Here is a 13,435-nt window from a genome sequence, read left to right on the forward strand (position 1 = left end):
GCAGCCCTCCTTTTGCGCCCCCTCCTCCCCCTCCCGTTTGCCCCCTCTGGGCTGCAGCGGGTGGTGCCCTCGCTCGCCAGGTCCCCGTGGGGACGGGGTGGGTGGCCACAAGTGGTACACGCCGGCCAAGCACCTTCAGGCCAGGGCGCGGGGTTTTCTGGGGCCTCTTTAGGGATAGGAAACCCAGCTTCCTAGGCAGGTGAAAAATGAGGCGTAGGTGAGGCAATACGTCCTTGCAGTGAAAGGTGGTGCAATAAGGACAATTAATTTTTCGCAGAAATAACTCGCTGGAATTTCATCTGTGGAATCCTCTCGCAGAGCTTACAATCTACCAACGAGTGGGGGCAAAGACAAAGCGCTTGTTTACCAAGTCTGAGGTAAAAAATTAAGCTTGCAGATAGTAAAATGATGCTTTTCTTCCCTTTATTTATTTTTTTATTTTTCCCTGTAAGGGGAATTAACAGGGGGAGCTTTTGTCCCCTACAGGCCTCCAAAGTTCCTGGAACTCCTTGCAAAAGAGTTTTCCTTGTTTTCATTTTAGCACTGACAAAACATGTTGAGTTTATGTTGCTTGTTAAAATCTCCACTGTGCTCAGGTACGCCCCAGCAGGGTTAAAGTGCAGCAGTGGGACAGCAGCAACCCATGCTGCTTTGCAGGTGGAGAGCTCTGCAGTTAATTTGCAGCACAACCCCTCGTTGCCAGTGTTTGCAGGAGGCCTCTCCATGGCAGCCCTGTCACTTCAACAGCGTGCAGTCAGTGGTGCCATTCCCAGCGGGTAGCACGGCCCAGCAAAATGGCAAACATTTTGCAAGTATCAGGTTCAGCAAGCTGGGACCTGGTTGCCTTCGTATAACATGCACATCCCTGACATATGTTACCTCTGAGGTGGTGGGAGCCTGGTATATGGGTTTTGAATCGGGTCCTTAAGCAATAAAGCCAGCATGGGCAGGCCCCTGAGACATCCCTGCATACTTCTCTCATGTTTTCATCATCCACATAGGTGTTCGCTGTACACTTGCAGCTCCCAGAGCTGGCAGACTGCATTAGGCTCTCCACTATAATTAAAAAAGAATAAATAAATGAAAGTTTCTAGATCTTGCAGACAAAAAGCTGGGAAGTGCAAAGCAAGTGCAACTGGAAGGCCCAGAAACTTGGCTGTTTTGATTTGTGAATCTCTGGGCTTGGGCAGTATTGTCTGTATAAGAAAGAGTCAAGCAAGAAATACTAAACACACTAAATAAACCCAGTATATGTGTTACTCTTAGTAGCAGCTAGTGACAAGCAGTAATAAATTACTGTTCAGAAGTGTGGCTAGGGCCAAATGAAAATATACTGTTAAGTGGTACATGAGCACTATCATTATGAAAATACACACCTTTGAGAGAATAAAAGTTGTACGAAGAGTACAGATCTGTACAGCTGAGGTGGGCTTTGGGGATGATTAATATATGTGAAAATGAAAAATTTGACAGAGCTCTGCATATTTATCCAATGTTGGAGAGCAATTGCTTATTCTAGTGTGGCGCCCAAGCGGCCAAGGAACAGGATGCATGCTGTTTGTGAAGCAGGGTGTTTTGTGTTATTGTAGAAGCTGCGTGCGAGCGGGTGGCCATGTCAGCCTATGCACAAGAGGACAGGGCCACTACTGCTTTCAGACAAACAGTCGGAGGGACGTTATCAGCGTAAATAGTGGCATTTGCTTTTTCAGCTTGTCCAGCAGTTTGTTGTCCCTTGGCACATGAGACCAGGTTTTTGTTTGCACAGGGACTTGCGTGGCAGGAGGGCAGTTTTGGTTTACCTGTGTCCTTTCTTGGATTGACATCCTACAAGGGGTGTTCTGGCTGCATGCTAGAGGGTTGTATGGATTTGGATGTGACAGATATGTCCTGGTTTTGGGATGGCCACGCAGGGAAAACAAACAGTCTGCTTCCCCCAAGGTTTAGTTTTGCTTTATAGAGCTTAACCAATTAACTGTTTTCAGTGATGTTTAGAGGATATTCAAATATCCTGTGTTCTGCTCATGTCCCATCATTTATTCAGTAGGAACGAGGTCTCACTGGAGTTTTTTCCTGGTGATTTAAATCATTGCAGAAGCTCATCTTGAGCCAAGAATGCAGTAACATCATATTGGAAATCATGGGAAGAGGTAAATACTAGAATTACAAATACCAGATTAAGGTTATTTCTAAATCATATGAGGGCCTACATCCAAGAAATTAAAATCAGGCTTAATTAGCAATGTACTCTGCTGTGTTAATAAGGAGAAGTAAAAAGAGGATAAAGCTGAATAGAGACATACAAAAGGGATGATGTTCCTGGCTTTGCCGTTGTTAGGACAACACTCTAGATTCCCTTCTCTTGAGACTGTAGGGAGTAATAGCAATGCTTTTTAGCTTGGCTCTGAGTCCCTATTGTAAGTCTGTTCTCTACTGGTTTTTTTTTCCATATAGCACAGCAAGAGGAGTGTAGGAAAAACAGGTTAATTTGACTATGTGTTAGTTTGTTAGGGTAGGAAGCCAACAAGCTAGGATTCTCCAGCTAATACTGCAGCTGCCTGGGGGCTAGCAGAGGAGTGGGCTGGGCCTGACAGCAGTCCAAGGAAGAACCCAGCTGAAACATAGGAAACCAAAGTGGAAGTCTGTGGTTGGTCTGGTTTGGGGCAACCTGGGCTTCAGAAATGAATTGTCATCGGTGGTGAGTGTTACAGCAGTGGTCTGATCTGGATCTGCCCTACCCCAGTAAATGGGTCTCACTGCCATGAGGCTGCTTTGGAAAAGCATGATATTGTAGGCATCTCTGCCTCTATAAAAACAATCTTCAACTTTGAAATTCTTCATCATACGAAGTGTATTTTCCTTAACTGGGCCCTGCTTTCATTCATATACCTCCCCACACTCTAGTCCCATACAAACAACCTCTTGCCTCTTCTATGCTCTTTCTGAGCTGCCTTCAAGCAGCAGTTGGGCTCTTTCAGCGTGGTCATATTTAACATGATCTAAGACACATACATCTCTGTCCTACCCAAACTCCTGTTTTCTTCACTGACAGTTATTTAAATGGGAAGCAAGGAAGTGTAAGTGAGGAAGCTGTTACATTCACAAGGGGCACTGCTATCATCTGCATTGTTCTGGTATCTGGTATCTTCCTTCAGGATGCTGTTTGCCAGGCACTGGGCCTCAATTTCTCCAGTCTTACAGAGACCACAGTCTTGCAAGCACTTGTATATACCCCTATGCTCAGTACTATGGGATTATGTGCCTCAAAGTTGAGTACTTGTGAAGGTGCATGCTCAAGCAGGCTTTAAATGCCCTATCTCAAGTGTTACACAATAGTAGAGATGGGAGTGGAATTTAATACAGGCTATTTCTCAACATTTACTGCTATATCCAGTCTTTTGCTTTATCTGCCTTTTGCTTTAAGGGTTCATGAGAATTGCAGGGTGAAGTCTTTTTGGTGTATTCCAGGAGAAAAAGAGCTGCTAAGTATTGCTTTGCTGAACCTTGTTCAAAAGCAGCATCACACTGCCCATGCCACGTGCCGCCAGTTACCAAATCTCTGGGGTAACTTGATGAACAGGCTAGCCAGGAGTACTCTACAACTGAGAGACTGAAGGCTTCTGATGCATCTTCAGTTTCTTTTTCAACCCTTATCAGCTTGGAACAGCTTTTGTTTTACTGTGTTCCTTGGAGGTCCCATTTAAATCACATGCATGGGGCTGGCATGCTGTCTGTAAATCCATGATCAGGGTCCCATGTCACTGCAGAGATGATGGCTAGCCTATTAGCTAAAGTTCAGAGACACCAAAGAGCTTTGCGTGTACAATTTGACCTGGGGTTTGAAGGTTACATCTCCTGTTCGAGCACCAACATAAGTGGTCGGTTTTCCGAAACCTTTGATATTGCTGTCTAATGCTTTTCCTGCAAAAGAAACAATTTCCTTGTAATAGAATAAATATTGCAGATTTCAACCTGAGTTTTTCTTGTAATGCTCTGGATTATGAATGAGACCCAAAGGTGCATAAACCAAACAACAATTTATTTTCTGAATGATCCCATTCCTTTCCTCACAGAGGCTTGTTCCTATCCAAGCATAGAAAGAATAATAACAATAAAAAGGTAAAAGATAGTTTCTCCTGTTGGCGAATTGGTGCCTACTCTATTGTCTGAAACCTCCATGCAGAATGAATCCAAGAACATGAAACCCTGTATCAGTGGGTGAGTAAGCAGCCTGTTATGTGTAAGCAAAGGGGCAAAGTGGTGTTTTACAGAAAAGTCTTGTGCCCTCAGAACAGCCTTGGCTGAGCAAGGTGGAGGCAGTGGTGGTGGTATGTTGCTGACGTACAGGGTGCAGGTATGGGAGGAAGATGATGCTTGAAGGGTGTGACTGAACAGGGCTGTGTGTAATTGCAAATACGGGTTTTGCAGTAAAAAAAATAATCTCATCCACTCTGAGTTTCTTTACATGTCTCCTTGAGCTATTCACGTGACAGGAAGAATTCCCATTGAAAAGCAAAGCGGGGGAAATGTTTTGGGGTTTGGGGTTTTTTTTTTTGCTGTAGTTGCAAAGAAATGACATTATCCTCAAATAATACCAGGCTGGTTTACCTTTTCTCTAATCAGACCACTGAAATCACTGACCCTTTCCCAGTGGAGCTGGTTTTACAGTTGCCTCCCTTCACCCCCAGCTCTTCGGACACCTGCATTGGATAATTTTGTGTCCTTGGGTGAGAAGGCTGCTGCTGGGAGAGCAGCCTTGCAGGGATGCTGTCGCGCTGTGCAGGGAACGGGCTCCCACTAGAGCGCGCTAGGACAGTTAAAATGGGGATAGTTTTCTTCTGGGATCAGAGTGGAACCTTCAAAGATGCCTATGTAAGAACTGGCACCTTCGTTTTTAAAACAGGGAATCTAGCTAGTTTCCTCATCTTTTGCCTATAGTTTCCCCGGATCAGGCTGAAGTGTGCTGCAAAGCCAGCTGTAGCTGCCTGAGTGCACTGAGGTTTGGGCTGAGTCAAGTGCTGGGAAGGACCTTTTGGAAGACTCAGCCTGTATGCAGAGGGCAGGGAGAGGCTTTGTTCTCAAGCCTTTTATTTAACTTGTCTCATCTCACAGTCCCTCTGTTTTAGCTTACTGCTCTGTATGACAGAGGAAGTGGAAATCTGTGTTCTACTTCGACAAGGACAGGAGTCCATCTCAAGGTCCCATTAATGGCCTCCTATTGTCATTTGTGCATTTCAGAGCTGTCCCTAACAAACTTGCCCATCATCACCCTAGAATTTTCTGCCTCAGCCAGTGCTTGAACCCAGGCTCCTAGACCCTAGCTCTTGTCTGCTACCCTAGTTTGCTTCATGTTTGCTTAATTAGCCAGCTGAAGCGCAATTCCTTTCACGATCTACGGTCTAATACATAAAGATGACAGTGGCATGAATCTCAGCTTAGGATTCAATTTGCATGTTAATTCATTGTGGTTCCCCAGATATTTGGAATTTGTTCTGACAGGATCTGGGAGATGATGAAATGCTCCCTGGCTAGGGTGTTCTCCTGTCTCCCAGAGAGAGCCTGGAAGGATAGGTGACATTAATTTTACTGTCCACTAGGCATCATCTGTTGTAGAGCATGGGGGATCTACAGCAAAAAGCAAAGCAAAAGCAAGAAGCAAAGCAAAAATCATCATCAAGGAGGAGTTCTTAGTACACAATGCAAATAGAGGCAAGGCTGATAGTAAGGAGTTGAGAAGCATCTGGAAATCAGTGAAGCCTGGCGAGAGAGCCTGCAACAGATTAAGAAGGAATGCAGGCATTTTATATAGCAATCCAGCCTCAGTCATCTTTGGTTAACAAAGTCTCTGAGACACTTCTCTAGGGAAGAGAGAGGCTCTGGAGACAGAGAGGAAAATGTAATTTCCCTGAGTGGAAGACTAGCCCGTGTTCACTTTGAAGGGTTTAGGCACAAACCCCATCACTCACTTCCATCAACTTTCTGCTCACCTTTCTGTCTAATATCTGGGAGCTGGCTTACAGGGAAGGGCAAATGCTGTTCATCTGTATTCATTTCCAGCTCACTGGGGGACCCTGTGAGATTGCTAAAAGGCTCATAGGAGACCTGAGAGCAAATGCAGACAGAGCTGCCAGTTTGCAGTGTGCCTGAAAAAACGGCAGCTTACCAAAGATAGCACAAGGAGGCTCTCCTGGAAAGACAGTCATGGATGGTTGTGTGTGTTACTTTGGAGCTAACTGTGATCTGGACCCCTGAGAGCCAGGCTATAGGATAAAAACAGGTCTTGCCACAAGACCTTGTGATGTGAATAAAAATTATGGCAAAATAGGAGGATGAAAAAAGAGACAGAGTCATATGAAGAGACATGTCCAGCATCATCCAGCAGTCAGTGCCACAGCCAACGAAGGCTTGGAGCACTCTCTAACTGGCAGATGTTTTTATTCTAATAGAAGATGTTCTTAGTTGCAGCAAATCATCCTTTTTCAGATTTTGCTGCTTTTACACATAGTCTAATTTTAACAGCAAAAAAAAAAAAAAAAAAAAACAGAAGGAAAGAAAGAGTGAAACATTTCTTCATAAATCACTTTTTTTTCCTCCCAAGAAACTGGACCAGGTCATGGTATTTTGGCCTTAGAAACATGGATAACATTTTAATGAAGAATTGTGGAGAAAAAAATGAAAATAAATGTTTCTTTTCTGTGTTCAAAACTCAATGGCTTTGGATTCCCCAGGAGTTTCTTGTGCTTTCTGAAAGGCTGTTATCCTGTATGCCCTGCATTCATTATCAGTTGTGGCTCCTTCTTTCTGTTCTGACCTTCCTTGCTCAGTCTCCAGTCGCAACAGGACAAATTCTGGCTTTTCAGAATCATGTCACTGAAGTTTTGTGGCTAGGAATGACTAGAAAAGGAAGGGTATTATTGCCCAGAAAACATCATTAAACCAAACCCTTTTATTTTTCACCTCAATCAAAGCCAAGTTTTTCAGCTTTTCATTAAAAAGCAAGTATTTGAAATTGATCAGGAGGCCTTAAAATGAACATTTCCAGGTTCTAGAATAAACGTCATTTTCCAGATAATATTTTTCAGACAAATAGTATTTAGTCGTGTAGCTACTATTCCATTAACTTGAGTCCCCAGGAAAACTTTTGAGCAGGCTTTGCACGGCTCTGGACTTGGGAAATGCAAGTTCTGCTTCCTGCATGATAATCCTATGCAAATTAAGTGAGCGTTGTTTGGGTTTCCCTGCATGCAAACAGGGGCAACAACATGTTTGCATTTGCAGTGCAGTTGAAATCTATTGATGAAAAGCCCCCGGCAGGACTGAGTTACATTAATCGTAGGCACAGACACTGCCTGTGTGGATGTGGCAAATCCACCTGTAAGAGGCAGGGAGCCTTCAGGATGGGGATGACAAATACTACCCCTCATTAGGCAGAGCTGAGGCAGGTACTAATTACCCTGGAGCTGCAGTAGCGATGCTTGTGGTTCCTGCTAGCGTGCAAGCTGTGTCCTGACTTGCTTGTTGATTCCTGCAGATTAGCAGCAAAGAAGGTGGCTGGGTCTGACCCTTTTGGAGCGAGAGCAGGATCAGCATTGGCTTTGCAGTAATGCACTTTTCCTCCACACTAGCTTTCGGTTGTCTCCATACATTTCAGGCATTGAAACTGTGTCTCTGTGCCCATCTCTGCTCAGTGGCTCTTGTTCTGGAGTCACTGGAGCTATCAGTCATGCTTTAATTGTGTGGAGCTGTTTTCTTGGGCTAAATTAACAGATGCATGGGGGTGACAATTTGAGTTCAGCCGTAAAAACTGAGCCTGGGACTCAGGCCAAGGCAGCAGGGCCAGAGGGAACTTAATGGGACTTCCTGAAAAACAACTACAGACTTTCAACCGTGTTCTTCAATTTACCTAACTAATGTTTTCTCCAGCCCTGGTTTTTAATTAATGATAATATCATTAATCACATAATTATGGCCTCATTCCATTGTCTTCTAAGACTTGGGTGACTAACAAGGACAGGGTAACACTTCAGTTTATTTTGCTGTGTTTTATTGACTAATTTAATGTAGCTGAAAAGAAGCGAACATGCTGAGGACAGAATTCCCAAAACATAAAATTTTTCTGACAATATGCAACATTTAGCTATTTCTGGAGAGCTGGAGAGTAGCTTTTTTTTTTATCTACACTATTTTTCACATAAATACACACCTTGTCAGAACCTGGAAAAATACTTGCTGCTTGGGTCTGGTCACATCCATTTAACTCATCTTGTGGCCAACAAGCACACACCAGCATTATAACAAACACATGGGGCTAGAACAATTTCTCCAGGCAAGAGGCAGTTTAATCACAATGGGTTAGATAAAAATCCTTTAAATAGAACATGGGGAGTTCTTCATTTATAGATTAACTCCTGCAAGGGGCTGAAATCCCAGGGTTAGGTAGCATCAAATCCCACTGATGCCGTAAACCATAGCAAAGAGCACATTGAGACTAGGAGTTGAGAATACATGTGCTTGAATTGTGAAATCTTTTTTACTCTTGGCTTAATGTTAGAGACTCAGGTCTAGTGTTATAGTTTGGGGAAAGGATGGTTATTTCTTCACATCCTATCTTTTTGTTCAGTTTTGATGTTTCTCTGCCAAAGTCTTCCTTTATTGATCCACTGTTCCTAATTTTACTAGACCATCAGCATCATCCCATCTGGAAAGAGGGCAGCTCTTTTGTTCAGAGACATTTTAGGCTAAAGAGATCCTCTTCTAAGCCTCTTGGGTGTAGGGAAGACCCTGAATGCTGAATTTCGTGGGGTTCCTTATATTCCCAAAGAAGCAGAGATAAATGACAAGGCTGTGGGAAGTCCAGCATTTGCAGTCTGATCTCCAGCTCTGTTGTAGACCTCCAGTGTGACAGTTGGAGCAGATTCTACCCTTGCACAACAGAAATAAGCCAGGGCTGTAGTAGGGAGTAGATTTAGCCTTCACAGTTTAATCCATAAAGAAGTTTCCACATTATTAACAAAAGCATACGCCTTGGTTCCTGCAGCCACAGTTGACGTTGCTGACTATGCCAGCCTTGGCTTATCACGGGGCTGTGGCTGGTTCTTCGTGGCTGGTGCTGGTTGGAGGCTGTGCCTGGGTCTGCCGGTATTCGCCCTGGCAACGCTATCTGTGTTCAGGGGTGGTGTGAGCAGGAGTGGATTAAGGTGGGCTCTCTACCTTCAGTGCCTCACAGGCACCAGGAGCAGCCGGTGCTTCTCTGCCTGCTGTCACGCTGCTGTCTGTGCATGTGTTGTTTTTATAAATCTGTTACTTTTCAAGGCAGTTTCAGTTTCCAAGCCTAACTTGAAAGTTTTGAGTGTTGGGGGTAGGCAATACTATACAAATGATATCCAGCTCTTGCTGGATTCACCCCATCAGTAGTACCTATATATGCATTTCCCTCTGAAATCAGCCCATCTTGAAAAATGCTCAACCAAATACGCTCTACTGGTTTTCTTCCCCACAGGCCAGTCTACCATTCTGAGTTGGGCCCAAAGGACCATGCTTAACAAGGTACCTTAAAGCTGCTCATCTGAACCAGCCACTATTAGATTAATTCCTTTCAGTTCTTTCCCATCTTCTGATTTTACCTTTTCACTGCCATCAGTATTTATGTTCTCCTCTGTCCAAAGACTTGTTGTTACTTGGTTTGCAGCTGGCTTTTGCTGATCACATGATTTCACTGCAGATCTTGGAATTAGTGGTTTGGATTTTTTCTGAGGATGATGAGGCTTTTGCTGGTTTGTTTTTTGGTTTGGTTGGTTTGGGGTTTGGTTTTTTCCTCTTTTTCCCAGAAAATGCAGCTCTAGTTCAGTTACTGCAGAAAACTGAAAGTTGCAACTGAAAGTAAAAGGTTGAAAACCAGAAGACAGACATTCAGAATATATGGAGTGTTTTGTTTTTATAAACCTGTTAATTTTCAAGCCAGTTTCACAGTTTCCAAGCCTAACTTAAAAGTTTTGAGTGTTGGGGGTAGGCAATACTACACAAAAAATATTCATTTCAAACACATGTGCAGCCACAAGACTCTCATTGTTGGCATGGTGAAAACATTGCTATTTCTCCTGCAAATAATACCATGTAATATTATTCATACTAGTTTGATGTCTCAGTTGCAGCTGTGTCATGCAATGCACCAGTTTTGTTTTCCTCTTGCTACTGATTTCTTTTACTTCCACCTGGTAGCTGAAATACTACAGCCCTCTGAGCTTGTTTTACTGTTTTCCCCTGATTTTCAGTTGTGCTCAGATTAGCACTTACTCGTCTTTGCAGTCCTTGCCTTTCCCCCTTGTTCTGTTCTCTACCACATGACCAGAATTTGCACAGGATTTTTATGAACTTCTGTACTCACTAACAATGGGCCAACTTGTCTTTTGAAGTTTTCCCCCATCAGTTTTCCACTTTGACATCTCCTGCAGCCTGCCATTCTTTAGCGTTAAGTTCTATCACTTCCCCCAGTTTTCCAGGAAGAAACTCTGATTAGGCAATAAATGCTGGGCTATCCATCATTTTATGCCAGTCACAAGTTACATGGTGCTTCTCGGCCTATGAGGCACGGATTGTTCTTCATCAACTGAAGTGAGCCACAGGTAAAAGAGCTAAAGACCTGATTTCCATTGCCATCCCCTTGCAATCCTGTCTAACACTACAGAAGTAAGGCAGAGCCATTGTAAGTGCCATGTAACAGTGCAGCACAGCTGATTAAAAACCTGCAAAGCTCAGATGGTTTCACAAAAGTCCTGTCAGTCAGCTTTCATTTGATTTCAGGGCTTATTTTCATTTATTTACAGTATCGCCCATTATGTATAGAGCGTTTGCTAAACACCGAAGAATAATGGTCCTGTCCAACATAGCTGAGAGCAGAAGGGCTGACAAAGGGAAGGAATGCAGTAAAAGTGGTAATTTATGTATGAGTCAGGCTTCCCAGCCAGCTGTGCTGATAAAAAATGGCCAGTTTTATGGGAAGGCTGGAAAACAACAACAACAAAATTACCTTCGTGAAAAAAACCCACAAAGTATTTGGACCAGCACTTTGATTAAAGATGACTTACTGCCAACATCACAGGGAAGGGAGTCCTGGAGAGGCATTTAGATTTATCAGATGCAGGCCTATGTAGGGGAAGATGTTTCTGGCATAGACACCTGCACCTAAGAAAATATGGAGACAGCAGCAGCAGATCTTGCCTACGGCACAGAAAAGCTGATAAGGAAGCAAGAAAGCAGAAGATACAAAGTGTGAGAGATTAGAGTTGATGAGGTAGGGTGTCCTGGTTTCAGCTGGGACAGAGTTAATTGTCTTCCTAGTAGCGGGTACAGTGCTATGTTCTCAGTTCAGTATGCGAAGAATATTGATAACACTGATGTTTTCAGTTGTTGCTCGGTAGTGTTTAGTCTGAAGTCAAGGATTTTTCAGCTTCTCAACCCCAGCCAGTGAGAAAGCTGGAGGGGCACAAGAAGTTGGCACAGGACACAACCAGGGCACCTGACCCAAACTGGCCAACGGTGTATTCCATACCATGGGACGTTATGTCCAGTATATAAACTGGAGGGAGAGGGGGCGGGGGATCACTGCTCGGGGACTAGCTGGGTCTCGGTCGGCAGGTGGTGAGCAGTTGCCCTGCGCATCATTTGTACATTCCAATCCTTTCATTATTACTGTTGTCATTCTATTACTGTTATCATTACCATTATTAGTTTCTTCTTTTCTGTTCTATTAAACCGTTTTTATCTCAACCCGCAGGTTTTGCTTCTTTTCCCAATTTTCTCCCCCATCCCAGTGGGGGTGGGGGGGGGAGTGAGTGAGCGGCTGCGTGGTGCTTAGTTGCTGGCTGGGGTTAAACCACGACAACAGGGTGGAGTTATGAGCTGAGGGCAGTTGGTGAGGCAGGGAAGGAAGTGATTGGAGGTAGTTTTTTGGCAAATTGCCAAATAGTCCTATATCCACCTGATGCAGAGAATTCTGCAGGGATGTTTGTGTTTTCATCCACCAGTGTGACTTGGGGTCTGACTTTGCTCCACTTAGAGGCTATGACAGACTCCTATTGATTCATGGGAGCCTTAGAAATCAAAGAAAACTTGCTGTGGCAAGTGGCTAATTCAATAAAAGCATTGATTTCTCCGGCTGGACAATTAAAGAGCATGAATGCAGTGTGGCTGATTTCTGTCTCTGAATTAATTTAACAAATGATCATTGATTCAAGTGAGAGGAAACTGTACCCCAAAGGAAAGGACCTTCCATATTAAAAAATCCCCCAGCCTGTGTGAGTTGATCTTTAATGTGCCACAGATAGAGCTAGTTACCATTCATTGGGAACCCTTTGCCTGCATTGCCCTACCTGACCTGTCACTCTGTTGTAGAGCACGCTTGAGTTCTGCATTGACAGCCATGGAACAGTGTGGGGTTTGTCTGAAAAACTGACTTTATCAGCCAGAATTCCTATGGAGAGTTTGAGAGTCGCTCTTTTGGACTGAGACTCTTCAGTACCCACAAAACGAAGAGCAGCTTAGAGCCATGCTTGTCTATACTTGGCATAGCTGATTTGTCTGTGCCTGATGTTTATCGTAAAACAAAACCAGTCTTCATGTTCATACTTTTCTCCCTTTAATCCTCCAGCAACTGAAAATGGGTTTCCCTCAGCCACAGTACAGTAGCACCAGTCTGTAGGTTGTTTCAGCCACTTCAAAAAATGGGATGAGGAAGAGTCTCAGCATCTTCTCTATCTTTCCTCCTTAGGCAGTTCCTTGTTTCTCATGGACATAGAAATCAAATACCATATCTGCATCCCCACTGCAGCTAACGGGAGCAGGCACCTGGACGCATTTGTCCCAGGGCAAAGATGAAGGTGACTCATCTCTGCTCTTCGCAGTAGGCATCTGTGTTGGTTAGAAGGACTTAAAGAGTTACTTGACTGGGTCCTCCTCACCTCGCAGAGCAGCTGAGGTAAAGGCAGACACACAGGGACAGGGAAGACCCCAGAAAGGGGATGCACGAGCCTATGGGGTTCAAAACAGGTAGTGGGAGCACCTCATAGCCATCACTTCAGATGAATGGCACTAGTTTTCCCCTGGGTTTGAGACAGCTGTCTCTTCCCCCACAGTGGGGAAGGTGCTTTGAGCCCCACATCAAAGCAATAAAAAAGGAATGTCTCAAAGCACTCACAGTAGCTGAGAATGGGCCCTGATATTTTCAGGGCTTCTGGGTAGTTGCAAACTTAGGTTATAACTTCATGCTTTGCTGCACTAACTCAGGAGTCAGTGTCTGATGCAGTATGATGACACTTCTTTCATAGGCAACTTGTTTGCCACTGTCCATTTGTAAACCCCTTTTGCGGGTTGAGAAGAGCTTTAATGGTCTTGAGTCATATGGCTGAAACTTGAACTAACTGCACCTAACTAACTACACCAC

General features: G+C 44.1%; 1 protein-coding gene across 1 annotated transcript in view; it reads left to right on the forward strand.

Annotated features, from left to right (window-relative positions):
• Positions 1–320: 320 nt before the first annotated feature.
• Positions 321–13,435, forward strand: part of ABCA12 (ATP binding cassette subfamily A member 12) — a gene marked incomplete at its 5' end in the record, with an annotated part of 115,755 nt that continues 102,640 nt past the window's right edge. Inside the window, one exon of the mRNA XM_049816934.1 lies at positions 321–377. Within this exon, the coding sequence (XP_049672891.1) occupies positions 321–377 (57 nt within the window). The remainder of the gene's footprint in view (positions 378–13,435) is intronic.

Source organism: Accipiter gentilis, chromosome 1 (genome assembly GCF_929443795.1).
Source record: "Accipiter gentilis chromosome 1, bAccGen1.1, whole genome shotgun sequence".
Classification (NCBI taxonomy): Eukaryota; Metazoa; Chordata; class Aves; order Accipitriformes; family Accipitridae; genus Astur; species Astur gentilis.